This window comes from Metarhizium brunneum, chromosome 5, assembly GCF_013426205.1.
Source record: "Metarhizium brunneum chromosome 5, complete sequence".
Taxonomy (NCBI): Eukaryota; Fungi; Ascomycota; class Sordariomycetes; order Hypocreales; family Clavicipitaceae; genus Metarhizium; species Metarhizium brunneum.
In genome coordinates, this window is record NC_089426.1 from 3866962 (window position 1) to 3888048 (window position 21087).

At 52.0% G+C, this 21087-nt stretch overlaps 6 protein-coding genes across 6 annotated transcripts; 2 read left to right on the forward strand and 4 right to left on the reverse strand.

Annotated features, from left to right (window-relative positions):
* Nucleotides 1-442: 442 nt before the first annotated feature.
* isp4_8 (Sexual differentiation process protein isp4) lies at nucleotides 443-3113 on the reverse strand (the record flags this gene model as incomplete). Its single annotated transcript, XM_014686371.1, has 5 exons — nucleotides 443-881; nucleotides 933-2267; nucleotides 2328-2522; nucleotides 2589-2746; nucleotides 2853-3113. 5 exons carry the CDS (start codon nucleotides 3111-3113, stop codon nucleotides 443-445), a joined length of 2388 nt encoding a protein of 795 aa, XP_014541857.1.
* Nucleotides 3114-7745: 4632 nt separating this feature from the next.
* On the reverse strand, nucleotides 7746-8348 carry cbp-4 (Assembly factor cbp-4; the record flags this gene model as incomplete). The annotated part of the gene is made up of 3 exons (XM_066131413.1): nucleotides 7746-7876; nucleotides 8051-8235; nucleotides 8296-8348. 3 exons carry the CDS (start codon nucleotides 8346-8348, stop codon nucleotides 7746-7748), a joined length of 369 nt encoding a protein of 122 aa, XP_065987365.1.
* Nucleotides 8349-9564: 1216 nt separating this feature from the next.
* Nucleotides 9565-10348, reverse strand: G6M90_00g092150 (uncharacterized protein; the record flags this gene model as incomplete). The annotated part of the gene is made up of 2 exons (XM_066131414.1): nucleotides 9565-10130; nucleotides 10195-10348. 2 exons carry the CDS (start codon nucleotides 10346-10348, stop codon nucleotides 9565-9567), a joined length of 720 nt encoding a protein of 239 aa, XP_065987512.1.
* Nucleotides 10349-11225: 877 nt separating this feature from the next.
* Nucleotides 11226-12474, forward strand: TRI15_0 (Core trichothecene cluster (CTC) protein 15; the record flags this gene model as incomplete). Its single annotated transcript, XM_014686374.1, has 2 exons — nucleotides 11226-11467; nucleotides 11547-12474. 2 exons carry the CDS (start codon nucleotides 11226-11228, stop codon nucleotides 12472-12474), a joined length of 1170 nt encoding a protein of 389 aa, XP_014541860.1.
* An 845-nt stretch (nucleotides 12475-13319) lies between these two features.
* rdp1 (RNA-dependent RNA polymerase 1) lies at nucleotides 13320-17348 on the reverse strand (the record flags this gene model as incomplete). Its single annotated transcript, XM_014686375.2, has 2 exons — nucleotides 13320-14365; nucleotides 14429-17348. The coding sequence occupies 2 exons, from the start codon at nucleotides 17346-17348 to the stop codon at nucleotides 13320-13322; spliced, it is 3966 nt and encodes a 1321-aa protein (XP_014541861.2).
* Nucleotides 17349-19578: 2230 nt separating this feature from the next.
* On the forward strand, nucleotides 19579-21019 carry G6M90_00g092180 (uncharacterized protein; the record flags this gene model as incomplete). The annotated part of the gene is made up of 3 exons (XM_014686376.1): nucleotides 19579-19886; nucleotides 20010-20152; nucleotides 20232-21019. 3 exons carry the CDS (start codon nucleotides 19579-19581, stop codon nucleotides 21017-21019), a joined length of 1239 nt encoding a protein of 412 aa, XP_014541862.1.
* Nucleotides 21020-21087: the final 68 nt, after the last annotated feature.

The window sequence follows — 21087 nt, forward strand, 5'->3', positions numbered from 1 at the left end:
ATCCAACATCACCTACAACGCTGTCCGGAGTAGAAGCCCTGCCTCGTTATTTTTGATTATAGTCCAAAGGGAATGTCGCATCAAGGCTCACCATATAGCAAGTCATGGGTCCCTGCAGCACTTGGCATATTCACTCGGTTCGTTTGGGAGAATTACCACAGTCAGGTGTGCCATGCAGCATTTCCGTACATCAACATAGGTCCATGCCCATAACTCTATGTTCTCATAAGGTGGGTGTTTCATGAATTATTCCGGTACCATTCATGATTGTTCTCACGTTTCACGCTTCATTCAGTACTCTGCTTCTGGGTGAATTCAATATATTCAACTTGCTGATACACAGCACTGCTCGGTATCTACATCATGTACGCATTAACGGGTATGGATAAACCCCCCCCTAGAGGACTTCAACATCTCTTTCTTCGTGTTGCCCCTCCCTCGCCTACCACGTGTCAGGGCCGAGTGGTTTAGTCACATTTTGGATGAACTTCCTTGTCACGGCTTTGCCTTGGGCATCCAAGGTTTCTTGCCAGACAGTGGTACCCCACCATTCGGGGAACTCAGTCTCGCTTAGACCAAGACCAAGGCCGGTAATGACAGTGCAGAGAGCAGTGCCGATGTCAAGGGCACCAGATAAAGCATAAGTGTAACGACTCCACCATCCAAAGAAAGCCCTGCGGATGAAAAGGTTGAAGATGAGACCAACAATGACCCACTGGAAGAGGAAGTAGAGGGTGGCAGGAGGAATCATTCCGGCAGCACCAAAGAGAGCAGGAGTGATGACGTAGCGTGCCCAGCTGCGAGGGTATCTTCGGGCAATCAGATACTGGATCACAGGGCAAATAAAGCCAATGAACCAGAACCAGTTTGTCCAAGAATATCTACATCCTAAGTTAGCATAAATCAAGAGTTTTGGAAGTGCAAATACTCACATTCCACCGGCACCAAAGACCTTCTTGGGGCCAATGACTCCCCAGATAACACTCGCATTATAGAAAGTTCGCGCACCAGGACAGGTCAGACCTTGCTTCTGGGTTTCTGTGCAAATCTCACTGATGTTACCCCGAAGGAAGTTATAAGCAGAAATCTGAACAAATGAGAGCCAGATAACAGCGAAAGCCTGAGCAGCAAACATGCTGCGGGGAGGAATCTTCATATAGTGGCCAACCTTCATATCAGAAATGTAGTTTAGCCCGTTGTATGACAACATGTAACCGTAACTCTTGAAGAGCATCATGGCCACGGGGCGACCGGGCATCATGTATCCAATAATCATTTCTGTAATGATGTTCAAGCCGGTTTGCTGGTTGGTGATAGCCTGAACCATGCCAATCGGAATAAAGAGGACAGCGCCAATAAGAATACACACAATATACGCCCACCAGGGTAGGTGAGTATCCCAGACTTGGCAGGCAATCATACCAAAGGCGAAGCTGACCGCAAAAATACACATGAACCACCATTCAGGAGCTTCCTTGTACTTGCGCATAAGCTTCATATGCACGTCAGGCTCATCGTGTTGCGAGTTTTTGGCCCGGTTCCATACATCCCGTCCATAAAAGAGGATGATATGCATAATAGTAGACATAAGTGCAGCAAAGCCTAACCCATAAGAAAGGGAAAAGGTAGGGCCGAGGAGAATAGGCGAGTATTGCTGGTAAGCCGTCTCGTTAACAGTGAAGTCCGGAGCGAGGATACGGCTCGTGTTATAGGACTTGGCAAATCTGTCAAAGTTTTTGTTGGCGCTAATAGGGAGGTATCGGTAGTACTCGGGACCAGCAAACGCAAGGCCGGCCGCACCTATGGTCATGAGGCAAATGCCAGCACAGACATTGAGAATGGCAAAAGCGGGAGTCTGGAGCGGTGAGCTTAAGAAAGCGGTAACGGTGGCCCAGTCAAGAGACATTGGCATAAGACCGAAACCAGTATTGCCACCGAAAATTTGGTTAACAACAACATTATTCGGGGCAATCCAAGTAGGCCACATGAAATAGCTCAGAAAAGGAGCAATGACCAGAGGGAACCATTCCCAAAGAAAGGTGCAGCCAGCGACAAGGAGGAAGAAGCTATAACGACCAATCTTCCACCCATTGGTGGCAGAGGGATCGGACGGGCGATGGTCATGAAGCGAGTACATGACTGTGCAGGTAATGAGCGTAGCCGGCCAAACCATTGACGATGGCCAGATGAGGAATCTTCGAGCAATGCCGGCAACACCGAAGCCCATAGCCTGGGTGGAAAGCATGAGAAGAATTTGGAAACCCCACCTATATTTAACATGTTAGCAAGTAGTAACATAATAAAGAGCTCGCCGGGCTAAACCCTACTTGAATTCCTGCTTGTAAAAGATTTCCTGTGCAAGGAGAATGTCGATGGCGTAGCTAAGAGAGCTGCCCGCCGCAGTCATCATGGTGATAATCGTATGCTCCTTGGTATTGAAAGGGCCAGGATTGAGCTCGAGAGTGCGACCGAATACTTTGAACGTCTTGGCAGGCATGAACTTGGCCCAGCCGCAACCAAGCCTGGGGAAAATGGTTAGGAAACGGCCCAGACTGGACTGACATGAATGTAGTGGCATCAGGACTTACGGATAAGCGATAAGCTGAACGACGGTAGACGAGATGGAGATGGGAGTGCGACGCATGCTAAGCAAGACGTTGCAAGCAGCAACAACGGTGCAGAGAGCAGCTCCAATAGTCCAAGCTCGAAGAGTGTTGACAGGGACATCAATGTCAGTGGGAGGAACCTGTGGCCAAGCCTTGTTAGCCCATTCAACCACATTTTGGGCCTGTCTGGGAGCGATATAACGCTGAGGCCGAGCCAATTGAACAGTCCATAATACGTATACTTACCGAGTTGCGGACCTCTGGGTAAGGCGAATCCTCCTGAATCAGAGACTCATCAATAGCAGCCTCCTTCTCGGCATTGCCAGAGGCGAGAGCATCATCAATGTTGTCGAGCTTGTCAATGTCCAGGAAGGGATCCCACTGATGTTGGCGTCTGAATCGGCGCAGCTCGCGCTCGGTGCCCTCAGCGTTGGGGAGGACATCGGCGCCAGTTGTCTCACCCGTAGTCTCAGTCGACTTGATACCGAAGCGTTCCTTGAGGCCCATGGTTGCGACTTCTTATTCCTGCACTAGTGACTTGGACTAGATGCAAGACGGACACGGATATGCCAGTGCACAAAGGTAGGTAGGCAAAAACAAGGAGGGAAAGAGCGAGGGGTGCCGGAGTTTATATCCCAGAAAGAGACGGGACTCGGGAGCACGACATCTGCTCAAGCGAGCGCCAGCACAAAGATGACACCGTTCATCCTCCACAGACCGCCGCACCCTTGCCTCCAGCATTCATAGCCGACCGAGAGCAGAAACAGGACGACGGTTGTAGGGGTACATTGCCTGCCCTTGGACACGATGCAACATCACACACGGATTCGGAACGGGGGAGGATGTGCGGGTATGAGGACATAGCCAAGAGCCGAGACAGACGCCGTTTTTGGAGCTAATAAGTACCAGGCAAACCATGGGCCCATGACAAGCGGAAGCAATGCCCTCCTCTGCATGTCTCGAACATTGTCGGTGGCCAGCTCTGTTTCCGGTATCTCTGTGTGCCACATCTGAATTGTGGGTGGCAATTGTTTGTCGGCAGGTAGGGGTGTGTTGGAGGCAAGGGACGAAGACCCTGGCGTGCGCATCACGACAACTTCAAAGTTCACGCCCTTGTACGAAAGAAGGCGGGATGAGCCCATGTGGCACCCCGCTTCCACAGCGGCCTCGGCGCCCCCAGCTCTGACCGAACGTTCAATGTTGGTCTCTGTTCCAGCCCAAAGCAGACGGAAAGATTATGATTGGAATATGGCACGCCGACCTGCCTAATACAGCCGCGGAGCTATTTCGCAGCTGAGAGGCATCTTGTCTACCACTGCTATTCTCGTGGCTGTACTCCGTAGGGCGTCATGGATTCATCTTGACACATGTTGTACGCCTTTAGAGCGGTCTGTTCGAGTTGCTCTGTTACTCGGTGTAATAGTCGGCCTGCGCGCCCTGGTCTGTTGGCATTGATATCATTATTCATGCGACATTGCAGCCGGTTGCTTGCTCAGTATGAACTACATACATACGCCAGCCAGGCTTTTTACCAGTACGTACCGACCAGAGAGACGACAAAGCCACGTTCTCACTCGGCGAAATCAATACAAATCGGAGCACGGGGTACGGAGTAATATGGCTCGAATTGGCCTATGATGACAACCCGATTTCACAACACCATGGCCAACCAGACGTCATAAGAGCCTTCCTGGAGGCTCTCTCATACAATTGTTTCGCGGCAATCTAGCCAGGGGGGCCGCTCATCCAGGCAATCAGGTCAGGCTAGAGAGTTTGGTGTGAGTGGATGCTTCCATTCCGGAGTACTAGCGGCTTTCTTATCTGAACTGTGAGGATCTTTTGCCAGCCTTCAGAGTTGAGCTAGGATTGCCGCCTCCAACCTATGATTACTGGCTGGAAGAATGACGGTGCCCAATCATGGACAGACATGCATCGGATACCCAGTGTCAGTGTCTCCATAGCACGAAACAAATTGCTGTTTTGCTATCATGGGCACGGGATAAGCAAGATGGAGCTTCCCGTTGGCATTGCTGGCTACCTGGCGAAACATGCAATACAATTACATCTTTTTTATCCTTCTTCGGTCTCTTTTCGCCGCAGTTGATGAGGTGGCCTGTGGGCTATTTCGATTCCGACTTCGACAGCGGGTGATGAGCTGCGACATGTCTTGCCACATCGCCAAAAGGTTGGTCGGATGCGGTGAAGCACAAGGCATACCTAACTCCCCAAGGTAGGCACCTAGGTAGTTGACAGTGTATGCCAGACGAAATGCTCCATGTTATACAAAGGCCAACTTTAAGGTCGCAGCCAACACGGTCGCAGCAAGAAACCTCGGAAGCCGGCATCTCAAGCTCGAGTGCAGGAAAAGAGGGACGAGCTTGAGAGGCTTTCCTTACCACCGATGCAAAACGAGACTCTCACGTAAACTGAAGGGGGGGCCATTGTGCCTGAAGCTACAGCCACGGGCCGTGCACCTGGCTGTCGCTGCAATTCACCAACTGACCTCGATGCACGGATATCGAGTGTTTATGGTGTTTGTCTCACTAACTTCGTCACCAATCGAAGGGACCCTGGGGACACCATTGATAGCAGCGCAGCCAGCTAGCCTCGAAGCGGCAGGCAGAGGTCGGAGCACTTGAGCGGCTGTTGGAAAGCCGACATTGAATCCACTAGTCATGGTTCCCCAGGTCATATCGGGGATGCTAGCTCATACTGGACCCTTGAGAACTTTTGTTCTGTCGCAGACACAGACGGGCAGTTTGGGGCTTGTCGCGTGCAACCAGACTTTAACTGGCCTTTTCAAATCATACGGAGGACGGAGTACAAGCGACCGGGCCAGTGGGGATCAGGGCTCTTCTGCTCCTTCATTCCAACATGGATGCCTCTAGTTGATCTTGGCAGGTCCTTTGATCAGTACTATCTGGCAGGAAACAATGGTGTTTCAACCTGATGCACATGTCATAGTATACTGCGTACATACGGCTATCTTCCCTCGCACCATGGTCACTCGTCGACGCTCAAGACGGGACAGCTGATAATTGTCACGAGCTCCTCTTGCAATGGACACGGGCGGCCTGCACAGCCCAATTCAGTCAGTGCTTATTTCGATTAAGCATTAAACATGAGAACAAGAGTGAGACATGTGATCAGAGTAGTAATTGCTAATTTTATAGGTACATATGTACGCAACTCACCACCTAGATGCGCAGCTACTACTCCGTAGTACTATTCCATACAGTACATATGTACGAATGAAGCTCGGTCCGCAGGGGTGCTTCCCTACCAAATGTCGATAGCTCTATGCCTCCTGCAAGTGCCCGCGCCGTAATCACGCAGCGCAGGCTTCTCGTGGCCAAGTGTTTATGAATGCCCCGTCTCAAGATTCCAGATGGTCATTACTATCGGGTGTCGACAATCAGGCGCCATGGCTTGCCGCGGATCTCTGGGCGTTTGCTAGGCATCGCCAAGCAAGTGCTGCCAAGTCGGCTGGCGGATGCCGGGCATGCACAAACTCTACACAATAATTGCGTGATACACGCCTGTGGCTGCAGCAAGCTGTTACTTTTCTTTTCCCCAAAACGAGCCCGATGAGAGCAGTTCTGCAATTCTGCAATTCTGCAGTTCATCAGTTCATCAGTTCCCCCAGCTTCGTCATTGCCATGGACATGGCAAATTCCTCAATCAAGCTAGCGCGTATGCACAATCATACTTGGAATTAAGGTGTTTACGGCTGGGGCGAGTCGACCACTAGCAGTCACGGCCGGATGACCAACGTTGCGCCGCATGTGCAAGGGTTGGTGATGATTGAAGCGCCTGGCCTCGGCCGCAGCACTCTGCGTCTTGCCACCTGGATCTGGTATAGTGTCATCCCGACTTATGAGATCCAGACCCCGACCATATGAGGTCAGGTGGCGGCCAATTCGCGCAGGGACATCAGAAAGGAGGGCGAGGAACAACAGGCACAGACGATGAAAGACGTGGCTAAATTTGACCGGTTATCTCGTTGGACCATGAGCCATCTGTCGGGATTGGTGAATTGTCAATATCGATTACTCCGTACTACTACTCCACAACCGCACCGAGGCACCAGCAAGTACGGATAGCCAGCAGGAAGATACGACGACCGTCTGCCAAGAGGGCCGTTTGTCGTTGGTACTACTGTCAGCTGGTTCGCGCTGTTTTGGGGAACTTTTTGTCTGCTGCCAAGACTAGAGGCGGAACATTGTCGCTTGATGCGGAGAGGGCGCAAGGTGGTTGGTGTGGCACAATCCGGCCATGCCAAAATCGAGGGACTCTTCCGATCTGGACATCGACATGCACACGGCGTTTATTGTAGGTGGGCAAGGGGGCAAAGACCATGGGTACGCCGATAGTCGAACCGGTTTTTTTGGCAGCAAAGCCATCGGGCCGCACCACGTTGGTCTTGGTTCTTGCCACCAGACTCGATCAATCAACATGGCTCACTAAAATGTTCTGTCCCTGCCATACGGGCAACACAAGTTCCTCAGATACTGGGCATTCGCTGCGGTGAGACGCCACGTCTGATCCGTATGTTACACGGATGAGTGGACTCGGTAACAGCCACCGCAGAGGCCAGCAGTGTCGATTCCATGAGCTCGGCTCAATGAAGAGAAAGCCCAACATGGCACTCTTCTTTTGCTGGTTGAATACTGAATACACCCCCAATACGGGGTAGATCTAAAGTCGTATTGGCATGTCAAAGTCGAGATTGCCGCCTGAACCCGCCTCCGCATGTTTACCCCAGAAACCATTTCCCCAACCTGTCTCGTCTCGACCCGTTCGCATTGGCACTATGACTAACAGTTTTGCAAAAGGTCCTCCTACCTCTCATATGCCTTGGCAGTCTTTGCTAATTATCGTACACTTGGAAATAACAAGGCAAGTAGTTGTACATGGATGAGCAGTGCATCCTGACCGTATTCCTGCATGAAAAGTTCCGCACCCCCGGCAGCCTTTCCGCTGTTGTACACAAAATCAATCCCCATTCATTTCCCCCCCAAATATTGCCTCTGGACGAGCCGAGCCTCGTCTGTGCTCCCACGTTTTTGCGTACCATTCATCCCCTAGCACAGCGACCTCTGTGGGATCCCAATCTGCAGATTTTTTTTGATTTTTTTTTTACTTGGAGCCCAGGCCGGCCTCGCGTCGCATTTCTTCCCGGCGAGCATCCGCCTCTTTCTGCTGCACCTTGGCCGCTTCCAGCACGGCCTTTTTGCGCCTCTCTTCCTCTTCCTTGACCACGATCCAGACTAGGTTGGGGGAAAACACGCACCCGTTAGCTCTCTTGGTTCCCAGGGATATGGTCACGTCACCTTCCCTCTTCCAAAACAACCCTGCCGCAAGAAAGGTAAAAGGTAGAGGAGGGAGCGGGGAGGGGGGGAGATCATGTGCGTGAGCTCGGTAAGGGGGCGCGGAAGACTAACTCGGTTTATCCGATTTGGAATACTCCTTCAGCCTCGTCACGAAATCATCGAATTCTTGCTGTCGCTCCTCCCTCGTCTCGATGCTCTTCTTGAGTAGATCCGGGTTGTACTTTGCGCGCAGCTCGTCCTCGGTCGGCGTGAGTCTCATGGTCAGTAGGGGTCCTCCCACGCTGATTGCTACGCCGCTGCGGTCGCCGTGTTAGCCGTGTGCGCAGCATAATTCCGCTTCACGGGGAGCGAGGTACCCGACTAGGACTTTGGTCCAGAGGCGCCAGTTCGTAGGCTGCTTGGGCGGCATTATGGCTGATGCCTCGGCGTTGCGCTGTGTGTATGCACGGTGCTGGACTCGGCGGGGAGCGTGGTTTACGTTCGCGTCGGCGCGGGCGTTGGCTCTCCTCGATGATGGGTTGATCGCTGCGATTGCGATGATGCCGAATCGTGAAGTTGAATCTGTTTGGTGGCGGGTTTTTGAGCAACTGGTGGCTGAGCACCGCCGCTGTCCAAGGGCCTGTGGCGTCGTCGGTCCATACAGTGGGGTGATGGGTCTGCGATTGCTCCGTGCGTCATCGGTTTACTCGACTATAATTTTGAGGGATGCTCTTGTTATTTGGGCATTGCATTCCGTAGTGCTGTTTCTTGGAATGTATCAGCGAGATCTTGTGGCTAGATTCCGTCTTCCGTCCAGGGTTGCCTGCGCAGTCCCTAACATGGCGTGGATTTGTGACGACTGCTTGCTACCCTGCAGACATACCACAGCCCAAAGTCAAGATGTTGAAGCTTAACACGGGGAAATTTATTCGGATCAGGGAGAATAATGCTCGTCATTTTTATGATGGGGATATTGTATTAAATTGGTACGTAGGCATTTATCTGTTCGGTTTTTGTCGCAAAAAAGACACGCGGTATACCCTTGGTCTGGCGAGACTATTGGCATCGTCACCAGAGGCATGCACATCGTTTCACAGGACAACTTATCTAGAGCCATTTTCCAGTGTAAATACATGAAACGTGAATTATTACCCGTGTCTTCTTGATTCTTCGACTGAAATTTGTAAACAAGTGTCGACAATATTTGGACTCGGTTCTGTGATATCCATATCCGAATCCTCAAACATCCGTGGGAATACTCTGCAATTTGACCCAGCAATTTTTCATCGGGAGGGCAACTCCACCAAGTTTCGTCCGAAGTGGTAAAAATATTGCAAGTTTCATTGATTCAAGCAGAGAGTGATGTAGATCCTACAGAGGCAAGTGATATTCTTGCTGAACCAGTAGTAAATATCTACTATTTTAGCATATATCTCTTCCCACCAGCGCATCTCGCACGAGGAGAAAGGCTTAGACATTCTACTCAAGTCGTAGGATTCACCGCCAGACACTCGCCATCCACTCCAACACCGTCTGCTGCCTCCTCTTTACCGGGACTCTGATTCTCCATCAAGAACCGCATCCTTGACCCTGCGTCCCCTTCCTCTCTCACAGCATCTCAACCACACCGAACCGCCCAGGCCAACCTAAACAAACCGCTCAGCGACGTGCCTCGCGCCCCCCCCAAACATGGCCCTCAAATCGGCCACCAACGCCTCGGGCCTCTCGCAGGCCGCGAAATGCCCCCCCTCGCCGTGAACGCGCTCAAACACCACGGGCCACGTCCTCGGCGGCAGAACCAGGTCCCTCGGGAAATACGACAGCCCCAACGGCACGCCCGGCACGTACCCGAGCCCGCGCCGCGTCCTCGCCGCCCCGGCGTGCCTTGCCTCGTAGTAGATGCGCACGCTGGCCGCCGCGCCCGCCGCCGAGAACTGGTACACGCACACCAGACCCCAGGTGAGCACCTCGTCGTCGGTCCAGGGGTACCCCGTCCGCCCAGTCGTGCAGCTTCTCGTACACCCAGGCCAGGAGGGCGACGGGGTTAGTTGGCCACTTGACGGGCTTGCGAGAGTCGTGGACGCCGACGAGACGGGCCGCACGTACATCCGTGGCAGAAGAGGAGCGGGATACTGCCTGGCCTCGGGCTCGGCTTGTGCACGAAGTGAACGCGGAGCCTTCCGAAGCCGTCTACGTGTATGGTCGTCTTGAACTGCGGCAGCTCGGCGTTGAGTTTGGCCTCGTGGGCGCGCCAGTCGTAGCCGTCTTTCCAGTACTTGGTGAGGCGGAGGAGTCGTCTCGGGGCGCTCCGTAGTTCCAGTCATTGGAGAAGTCAACCTCGTCGGGGAGATCGGACAGTTCCAGCTTGGCTTTCAGCTTCGTGATGGCGGCGTCGGGGACGGCAATCTTGAATGGGGTGATGCTTGCCATTTCTGCCCGTTGGTTCGCGACTATTGTGCTGTCCCTCCGTGAGTCTGTGTGATTTTCACGGCCAGGGAAACTAGCAGCGAGAAACGAGATAATTGAGCGGGGGAATTCATCCTCAATTGCGTGATTTGTAATGAGCATGCATGTCGCCCGTTGGAGGCGTGGATGATGCAAAGGCGGTGGTTAAAGGCGTAGCCTCACATTGGCTGCCGTCGGGCGACTAGGTTTGCCAGCAAAACGATGAATGCGGGCCGGGGCACGACTGGGCGTGCGTCTCCCCAGCTGCTTCCGTGTTGCCGGCCCCAGTTTTAGCCGCCGGATGTAGAGCGGATCGGGGGTGGGGGGATGCCGATCCCGAGTCCCATTGCTTCATTTTAACGCTGCTGTACCACACGTAGTTTACTACTTTAATAGCGCCGGATTGCTCAAGGGGCTCACTGCCATGTCTTCCCGCATAAGGACCATCTGCAGCTGACCTTGAGATACGCCTTGGTGAGTCAGCTTTCAAAAAGAGGACGGAGCAGTCACTTCGACTCATAGTGGCTCAGTCCGAAAGGGGCAGAGCCAAGTGGGGCCGCGCCGCGTCCAGCCTCCGCTCGGAAGCAGGAGGCAAGAAACGAGAGAGCTACTCCGTAGAAAGCAAGGAAGCTCCCCGCGTCGCAACGAATTGACTGCAGGACCGGCTCCTGAGACTGGTCAATTAGCATACATACTGGCTCGTGAGTCACACTGTTCGCCCAGAATGGAAATGCGCGCCGCCGAAACGGGGGACCTGGACTGAACGAATCGGTAACCGGCCTTGGCTAACGTGATGATACTTTTAGCAAGTTGACTTATATAATTGTCCGTCGCTCTTGCCCATAATGGAGGCAGAGTTGACATGAACACAGACACAACAATCTCGTCGACAACGACACCGTCTCTGCTAAGCTTCAATACTCGCAACGCTACGCCTACATCGTCCATATCCGAACACACAGCCAGCATGACAGACACAAACACCGGCGTTGTCGTGGACCAGCTGCCCCTAACCGTAGCGCAAGCCCCGTCCCTCTGCAGGCTCTGCAACATGCAATTGCTCGGCCTGCAGACGTGGCGAGCGCATGTCAAAAGCGACGGGCAGTACGTTTCCCCCCTTTTGCTCCTTTGGCTGGAATAATTTTTTTAAATTTTTTTTTTGAATCTAATCCCTCTCGGGCAGTGTCTATAAGCTTCGAATCAAGGTAGCACAACCAGGCGGTGCCACACCGCCGCCGCCGCCATCCCCCCCTTCAACAAAGCCGGGTGAGAAATGCGCCGCACCACCACACACTCGCAAGTCGCACGAGCCAAAAGTCGGCGCTGGCCAAGACCAAAACGCCGACAGTGACAGTGACAGTGACACGGAATACGAACCGTCAGTGCCGGAATTCAATCCCGGGCAGTGCCTCTTCTGCGCGCAACAGTCGGCCGCGCTGGGCGACAACATGGCACACATGGCCGCGGCGCACGGCTTCAGCGTGCCGTTCCGCGACCGCCTGGCCGTCGAGCCCGAGACGGTCGTGCGGCACCTGCACTTTGTTATTTACCGCCGCCGGGAGTGCATATGCTGCGGCGCGCGGCGGAGCACCGCCACCGGCGCCCAGCACCACATGCTGGCCAAGGGGCACTGCCGCTTCGACGTGTCCCCCGCCACCGGGGAGCTCTACGAGATGCCGCAGCGTAGGGATGCCGTGGCTGAGCGGGTGCGGCGCGGCGTGGACGTGCCGGTGCGCCTGCCGTCGGGAAAGCTCGTCTGTCGCCGGGGGAGCCTCGACGCGCATGAGCCTCGGGCCGCGAGGCGACCGGAGTCGATGCCGGGCCGGGCGCTGGACCCCGTCGCCGAGCGCGAGGCGACGTGCCCGAATACTACTACTAGTCTTGTGGTCGCCCGGCGGCGGGCAGGGGGCGGAAACGGCCAAGTTGTGCGTACGTGTGGCAGCGAGGCACTGCTTGCCGCGCAGCTGTCGAGGCTGCAGGTGGCGGGGGATAGAGCACAGCGCAGGGTGGAGGAGCGCAAGCGGGGGAGGCTCGAACGAGCGAACAATACCATCTTGTTCAAGCATTACAGACTAGATGCGGGTGATGGTCGGATAGGTCGTCAATTCTAGGCTGGCGAGTGCCGGGCTCTTCTTGTACAAATGCATCCATGTCACTCGGCTTGAGCAAACGAGGGCCTGCTCAGGGTATACATAGCAGATTAAGTTACTTTTTGTCCTTGCATCCTGGTACCGCCTCATCGTATGTATGTACATACTGGTTGGTCCAGATTTGGCCGCTGTCCGCGATGCCATTGGACGTTGGGCACACCGCTTCACAGAGAGTATTTGAGACGGGGCCATTCCTGAGTCGAGAAGATAACTAGTGACGCGAGTCCTCAACAACCACAACCTTGAACCCGCGACAAAGACAGCACCTGACATCCTGTCGGCCGAGACGCTAGTCCTGAGAGCGCGCGGTGGTCAGTTAAGGATCAGTGGTGAGACGACAGTAAATGCAATGATGCAGTTGCTCGAGTTTAACACGCCCTGGCCATACAATTCGCAAAAGGAATGGCCAGATTCGTCACATGAGCTCGACCCCAAGATTTGGAATGAATATACCATGGTGGCTCCTGCCGCAAGCCTTGGGTCGGCGGGCTTACAGCGCTGGACAAACACAAAATCCAAACAATTTCAGCACGGCACGGCACCTCTGTAACCAATATTAACAGAATTGGATGTCTTCATGCTTGTTTTCTTCAACTTCTCCCCTGAAGCGTCAAGTTTTCCCTAATCCCCCCCTACCCCTAGAGGCCCTAGTAACGTGACCAAGCCTACTCCTCCCCGTAACACCTGAGCAAATTCGTCTTCCTTGTCATCCATTTACTTCCTGAATCTAACGCATACCGCCGTGGCCAATCATTATCTGAACTCCCTGATATACTGGCACTGCATTGATATTTTGTATCTAGATATCACCCTAGGGCTGCTAATCGCAAAAATGCAGCCTCACCCGACTCACCGCTCATTGCGTAGTTCGAAATGTCCTCCTTCGTATCATCGTCTTCATCATCCTGTTGTAGAGCTTTGTCACCGGTCGTCATGGCGTCAGACGACTGGACAGGATTATTTTCCTTCATATTAGTGGTCTGCCTACCAACAGTCTCTTGAGTTTTCTGCCCATCAGAAACAACCCTCTGCTTCGTGTCTTTATTTGTGTCAACTTGAGACGGCGTCTCAGCCGCTGCAACACTGCTGGTCTCAGACTGACTTTGCAGGTGTGAATGGCGGTTAAACAGACAAGTCCGCCGAGCTGCGGCTAGAACGGATGCGCCTGGCTTGTACTTGTCACCCATGGCAAGCCGAATCATGACCCAGTGAAAAATCCACGGGAAACTAATAAAAGGCACATTAGGTCTTGGCTCTTCGCCTGAGTCGGTCTCGGCTTGATGACCGACTGGTTCATCGTCGCCACCATTGCGTGCCTTGTTGACCTGTTCCTCAGTAACTTTATACATGGCAGCAACAAACTTGTCCAGCTGAGGCGCTTCGCTGCCTCCGGCGATATTGCAGCACTGTTCTCTGAACCGCTGCTTCACAACGTCGAATTCGAGACCCAGGTCTTCCTGTCTCTTGTAGTTGCTCGATATGCTGGTATTTGACATGACCCAGCCAGTGTACAGTTCATACTCGGTTTCGACATGGTACTGAACCATCAGCCGTCGTATGGCAGAATCGTACTGCGCCTTGATTTCTCTGGCTGCGGTAAGAGTGCTCATGTCGAATTCATATCTCTCCAGGATTCTCTTGTCGAATGGGTGCTCCCACTCGGGACGAAATTGGAACGTGTGCTTCACCACTTCGTCATATAAGGCCCCCAAGGCTTTCCTCGACCGATATGTCGACTTTTTCTCCATAAAATGCGGCCACCGTTCTGGTTGCATCTTGTGACCAAATTCTGCTGGTTCCCCGGTTTTCGCATAGTCTACGGCTTGAGAGTGCAACTCTGCTAGCCTCAAGCCTTTAATACAGAAGATTAGCAAGTACTAGTAGCTCACCGAAGAATGCGGACGAAGCCACTTACATATTTGTGACTTTGGTCCATGCATGTCCGCAAATGCTAAATGTGCGACAGCAATCAGACCCAAATTGTCATTCTTCATGTAGTTGACGAAGAACTCGCGTAAATCATCAACAGTGACGTCCCGGTCTAGTTGTAGGGGATTTGGGGCTTGGTAGTCCATGGGCTTGTGATTCCATTCCTTTGGAATAAGTCTGTCATCCCAAATAATAAAAAAATCATCGCCATCAAGGTCACCCCCAGATAGCATGGCCGGAACCGGCCGATCTCCCTTTGATGGGAAGACGATGACATCTTTCAAGTGTCGAAGCTTGGGGTTATTCACGGCCTGAACAACTCGAATATCTCCTGGGTGAAGCGACGGATTTCGTCCCACTATGCATTTCCCTTGTATAGTGTTGGTTTTACCCTCATGACTTGGGTCCGTGAGCTGTAAGAAGATCTGAGGAAGTTTGTGTTCGTCGAGCTGATCGGAACTGCTTTCAGTCTCGATAGAATGACCTCGTAAGCTTCCACTTTCGTCCACACATCCGAGGACAAAAGCGCTCTTCGGCACATGTATTCTCGTCTTTTCTTTTAAAAGGCGGAATGACCAGGATAGCCAGAGATGAAAAATATTGAGAGTAAATGGCTCCCGGACGTTGTCTGTCATGAACCCAGCCTTCAAAAGTTCGGCAAGAACCAGCGAAGACTGGTTTTCATCCACAAACTTGGTGAGTAACTTGATGGCTTCCGAGGTATCTTTTGCTGCATTCTCATACCAGTTGATTTGTTCCTTTAAAAGCTCCATGAACATTTTCTTCGGCACCCCGAGACTTTCCAATATTGTGATTGTTTGACGATTTAGAGTCGCAGTCGAACGAGCTGCGCAGCGTACAATCTCCAAGCCCTGGAAATCGGATTCAAACTTTTTTTGAGAATTCCTGATGTGGACTTCCATACCCTGGGCCTGTGGCCAAACTGCAAGAACCCCTTTACAGCCTCCCATACGGAATTGAAATGCTGTCGGTTTATCAAATATATCCAAAGTCATTTCTTCTATTATGAGCTGGGAGAGAAACTTTGATATAAGTCCCACGCCATCGGTGAAGCATTGGTCATCACGCTGTATGTCGTCAATGTACTTGATATCAGGCTCCCATATGCCTTTAATATCCCGCGTCGTTGAAAAGCATTGGCCTATACGTGCTGCGTATTTGGCAACGCACTTGATGTGGTCAAATTGTCCCATCCATGCACGAATATCTTCGCAGGATAAATGGCCAGTGGGGCAGAAAAAGTATGCGCTGCTCTGTCTTAACTGCGAGCTCCCGAATGCCAGGAATTCGTATTGTCGATCCCCAATGCGAATACCTTGAGATAAAGCTCTCTCGACGCGTTTCCAGATCTTGTCATTCTTATATTTGGTCTTCCCAAGCCGAACCAACTCGGACTCCTCGACGAATTGCACGCGTAGAAATCGATCCTGCAAGTGGCTGTACTTCCGAACGACTCGGTTGGATGTCTCCACGGTTGGAGAGTTGAAGCGGATGGTAGTCGGTGTTATAGACGCTTTGCGAACATAGGTGCAATAGTGCGGAATTCTTGCGGCAGGAACAAAGGCTGTAGCATCTTCCATACTGAAAAGCTTCATGGGATCAAATAGTATTTCATTCTGGTCCACAAGGTATTCGAGGCGGTGGGTTGCATCCATGGTTTGGAGGTTGTTGAGCTCTTGCAAGAAATCAATGCCGATTGCATATTCATTTAAAACGCCCCGGGATATGCACACCTCGAGCTGGTAGCGGACCTCAAAAGGCAAGTGTATCTTTTGAGGCATACTGAGCAGAGCAGAAGGCTGACTGGCGGTTACGGCCAGTGGATGCTCAAGATAATCCCACAAACTAGGGGCGTCGGTCTTGGTGTCAAAGACACAGCCTGGACGGACCAAAACATTCAAGTCGTAGAAAGCGGCCTGGAGATGCAAATATGATGCCGAATTTTCTGCCTTTTCGGGGTCAAAAGATAGGCGGAACGTCGTCCATCGCCCGATATCGATATAGTCGTCAAACTGTGCTTCATTGTGGATAGAAATTGGATGCGCATCATTGCTAGCAGGAGAAATATCTGTAGCCCGTTGCCAAGTATCGCTCAGACTCCATTTTTGAGGATTTCCTTGGAACGTATCCATAATATTGTCTACTTTCTCAAAATATTCTGGAGGGTAGGGCAGAGATATGACCCAATGTCGTAGCTCGTTCTCGTTGTCGGCAGTAGACTCCAGGATTGTTTTAATATTGGAGATCTTAAATCTCACTTGACATTCCTTGGAACTTTTCCGATTATTGATGTGAGAAACGGTGGTGAACAATACGCTCATTATATTGCTTCTCACATTGAGTTCTAGAGGTATGCCTCCTGGTGAATTGACGGTTTTCATTACTCGCATCAAAGACGGGCTCAACATACTACCAAACCCAAGAGAGTTCAGCTTGAGTGTGATCTTGTCTGGGTATCTAGGACTTTTCAGTGTGTTAACCGGTGGCCGCTCGTCAAGAGACACCATGAGCCGGAGCCCATTTGGATACTGTCGAGTATCCGGATGGTCGACGCGGACGGGTCCTAGGTCCCAGATATTGAGCCGGGGGGGAGGCTCAAAACGAATCTTTGCAGACATGCTTCCATTGACAGACTTGGGGTCAAAGAGATCTATCCACAAAATGTTGCCTTCTGATGCAAACCATCTCCAAATATACTCTGCGGAGATGTCGACGGGCAGATTGTTGACTCTGATGATTACATACGGTCTTGTGCACCATTCATGTTGGGAGTCCGAGGATGGAATCGAGGTAGTCCTCAGTTCTTGTATGCGACCTCCACTGCCTCTTCCGTGAGAAAGAGGATTCTGTTGCCGAGGTTCTGGCATTATTCGTTGCGGAGGCATGTTTAGAATGAGCGATCCGAGTCCCGATGCTTAAACGTGAACCAGTTGCTGAACTTATAAATAGAACAGATTTCGTGGAATTAGAGTGTGAATTCTGATGCGTGGCAATGTGCCCGAGCTATTTGCTCTGGAAACCTAGGAGTCTTGGGTCGTTGAGATTGAAGAAACCTGCAGCTCGGTCAGTATGGCTTTTGCGAATTCGGCTAGTGTGCAGGAAGAACCGAATTGTGCCTGGCACCTTGGCATAATGCGCAAAGAATAGTTAGGGATCGTTCGGCCGCGTGATAATGGGAAGGCGCGATCTGCACCTCGGGTTGGTGTTTTTTCTGGAAGGAGATGTGGAGGTGCTCAAGCGAGGTTTGTTACTGCGACTCGTCGGGGTTTTAAACAGACCAGCGCAGAAACTTGGTTGCCAGAGCCGCTTCTCCTTCTAGTGAGGAGTAAAGGTGGCAAAGTTAATGAGACGGGGAGAGAAGGCAAACGCATATTGTGCGTCGGACAGGCAGATGGTCCATGTGCAGCTGCGTGACTCACTTTTCGCTCACCTCGGCCGTGGAACTCCAGTATTTAACGAGCAGTAAGACACTCAGCATAAAAAGAATTCACAGACTTATTGAAATTTGTTTGATTAGTTATTAACCAGATATCAATATGACCTACCGCACTGGTGGTGTACATCCCGTTGTGCAATACCATCTCCCGTTCTTAAAAGTACTCAGGTGGGACTCCAATACTAGGACATATGGCATGCTGAGGAGTACTTTGTCCAGTATAGAAGCTGTTTATGAACTACAACTGTTAGCACTTATGGTAGGTGGCTATAGTATACTGGCCCTTTCAACAATTGCGCCATGGCACTAGATATGCGCCTTTGTTGCAAACCCTTGAGCAACCTTTGCTCTCATCTACATTGTCCAGAAAAGAAGTACATCGCACGTGTATTGTGGCAGTTTGAATATTTTGGTAAATCGGCACATGATAATAAGGCAGGCTCAGGATTCAAACCGGGCGCCGTCTGAAGTCTATGTTATGGCTACTCCTGAGCCGTGGGAGACACAAGAGGAGTAGTTCCGTACGCTATGGGCGGCCTAGCAACGCTAACCCATGGGGTCTGATGGCATATAATCGTCAAACACTGCGTCTTGCATAATCGTCTGGAGGAGTAGTCTTATTCACCTTGTGAATGGCACGCTTGCCCGAATCCCTTTTTTTGAGACTCGCTTCTCCGTACACATTGAATAGGGGCAATCAACGTTGCGTTGGTCAGTAAATGTGGAGAATTTCCTTGTAAGCCGCTACAGCAATCTTTGCCAGCCATCATGTGCATCATGTCGCGTGGTGCAAACGGTTGCATTCCACGCTCTTTGATGATGCAGGCATTGACTGGGGAAACACACGATGTCTGGTACGTACACATGCCCTGCGTCTGCCCAGAATGTGTGAGGGGGGGCCGTAACAGGACTAGCGCAGAACGGCACAGGGGAAATGACGTTGCCGACGGCATCAGTCCCGCCAGTCCCAGTCCGAAAAATTTCACGTCAAAGAGAAAGCAGGAGCAGCTTATCAAGGGAAACCCGCTAGAAGAGGAAAGGCCAGCGCACGGCACGCAGCACACAACTTTCACGAACCTTGCTAAGTGTCCTGTACCGGAGCATGTACCCGGTACTGCACTGCTGCACCCTTTCACACGCTTGAAATGGGTCATTTCACTTCAAAGAATACCTACCGGTACTGACACTCCATGCCACGCGACACGAACGGAACTCCGAAAAAAAAGAGAGAAGGCGCAACCCTGTAGGTAACGAGCCGCCCTCCCTCGTCAAGTCCGTCAACTCTCGACGATCCCCGAGTTTCCCTTTCCCCCCTCTCAACACCAGCATCCCTTTCTGTTTCCGGTCTGCGTGTCTAGAGTTCATAGTTCTTCGAGCGCGGCTCTGATCAAAGGGCTGAGTGCCTCTGGCTTTGGCTGACTGCTGACCTGACTCTTCCCTTTCCTTCTTTAGCCTCTGCTTCTTGGTTGAGCCTGCGATTGTCTGAACCAAGTCGACATCTGGACGTCCCACACCCCTTTTGACTTGACACCACTTGTTACGATCAACCCGCGACCACACACATACATAATATCTTGCGGCACGCCGGTTAGTTCTCTGTCAACTATCAGTCTCGCACGCGCACGCGCACGCTCTCTGACAATTGTGTTTTCGGCAGTTGCCCTCGCACATCGCCCAAGATGGTCTACCTTCGACACAACCAGCTCCCGGCGCTCAAGGAGTACAAGTACTCTTCGGTTGATCGGTCGCTCACGTCCAAGTACATCCTCAAGCCGTTCTACAATAATTTCGTCATCAAGCTGTTTCCCATGAGCATGGCCCCCAATTTAATCACTCTGACTGGATTTGTGTTTGTGGTAATCAACGTCTTGACGCTCCTGTGGTATAATCCTACCCTCGACCAGGACTGTCCCGCTTGGGTGTATTTCAGCTGGGCTCTGGGTCTCTTCCTGTACCAGACTTTTGATGCCGTCGACGGTGCTCAGGCGTGAGTCCATACCCTGTGGTTCCCGGATAACCTGCTCCTTGTCGCATCTCAGCGTCAAAATCAGCCAAAACTGAAGAGGAGTTCGAGCCGATGGTGGACATTGACAACTAACGCGACCCGTAGACGCCGAACCAAGCAATCCGGTCCCCTCGGCGAGTTATTTGACCATGGTGTTGACGCTCTCAATACTAGTCTTGAGGTTCTCATTTTCGCTGCTTCTCAGAACATGGGCCAAGGCTGGAAGACGGTTGCGACTCTCTTTGCTTGTACGTCCGCTCTCGCTCTTCCGTTGTTGATGCGCAGAGCTGGAAATGCCGATTGCTAACGTTTATTTTTGAATTGCAGCCCTCCTTACTTTTTACGTTCAGACCTGGGACGAGTACCACACCAAGACACTCACACTCGGCATTGTCAACGGTCCAGTTGAAGGTGTCTTGATTCTGGTCGCCGTTTACACCCTGACCGGTTTGCTCGGCGGAGCCCACATCTGGCAGCAGAGCATGCTCAAAGCCATTGGTATTCCCGAGACCTTGGGAACTCCCACGTTCATCTACGAGCTCTCCTTCACCGAGTGGTACCTAGTCCAAGGCGCCATCGTGCTAGTCCTCAATACCGTCGAGTCTTCCTTCAACGTCATCCGAGCGCGACACGAACGTGGTGACCGCTCCCGCGGGGCTCTTGTCGGCCTGTTACCTTTCTTCGGCGTTTGGACTCTGATAGTCACCTATCTGCACCTGCAGCCCAACATTTTGCACCACCACCTCGTCCCCTTTGTACTTTTTGCCGGTATTGTCAATGCCTACAGTGTTGGGCGGATGATCACAGCCCACCTCGTCAAGCTTCCCTTCCCTTACTGGAATGTCCTCAGCATCCCCCTAGCATGCGGTGTTATCGACTCTCTTGGTCCTGTTCTCGTCAAGCGATTCGGCATTGGTTGGCCTAGCGCCCTTGGACACGACGAATACCAGGTTTCTTTCGTTTTTCTCATCCTTGGTATTGCTTTTGGTGTCTATGGCAGCTTCGTCGTCGATGTTATCGTGTCCATCTGTGACTATCTCGACATTTGGTGCTTGACTATTAAGCACCCCTATGACGAGTTCGGCCCCAAGGCCAGCGGCGAGAAGATTCACTAAGGTGCCACTGTACTGAGATCAACTCTCCCAACCAACTTGGAAACCAAAAACTGGTGAGCGCTGTCATC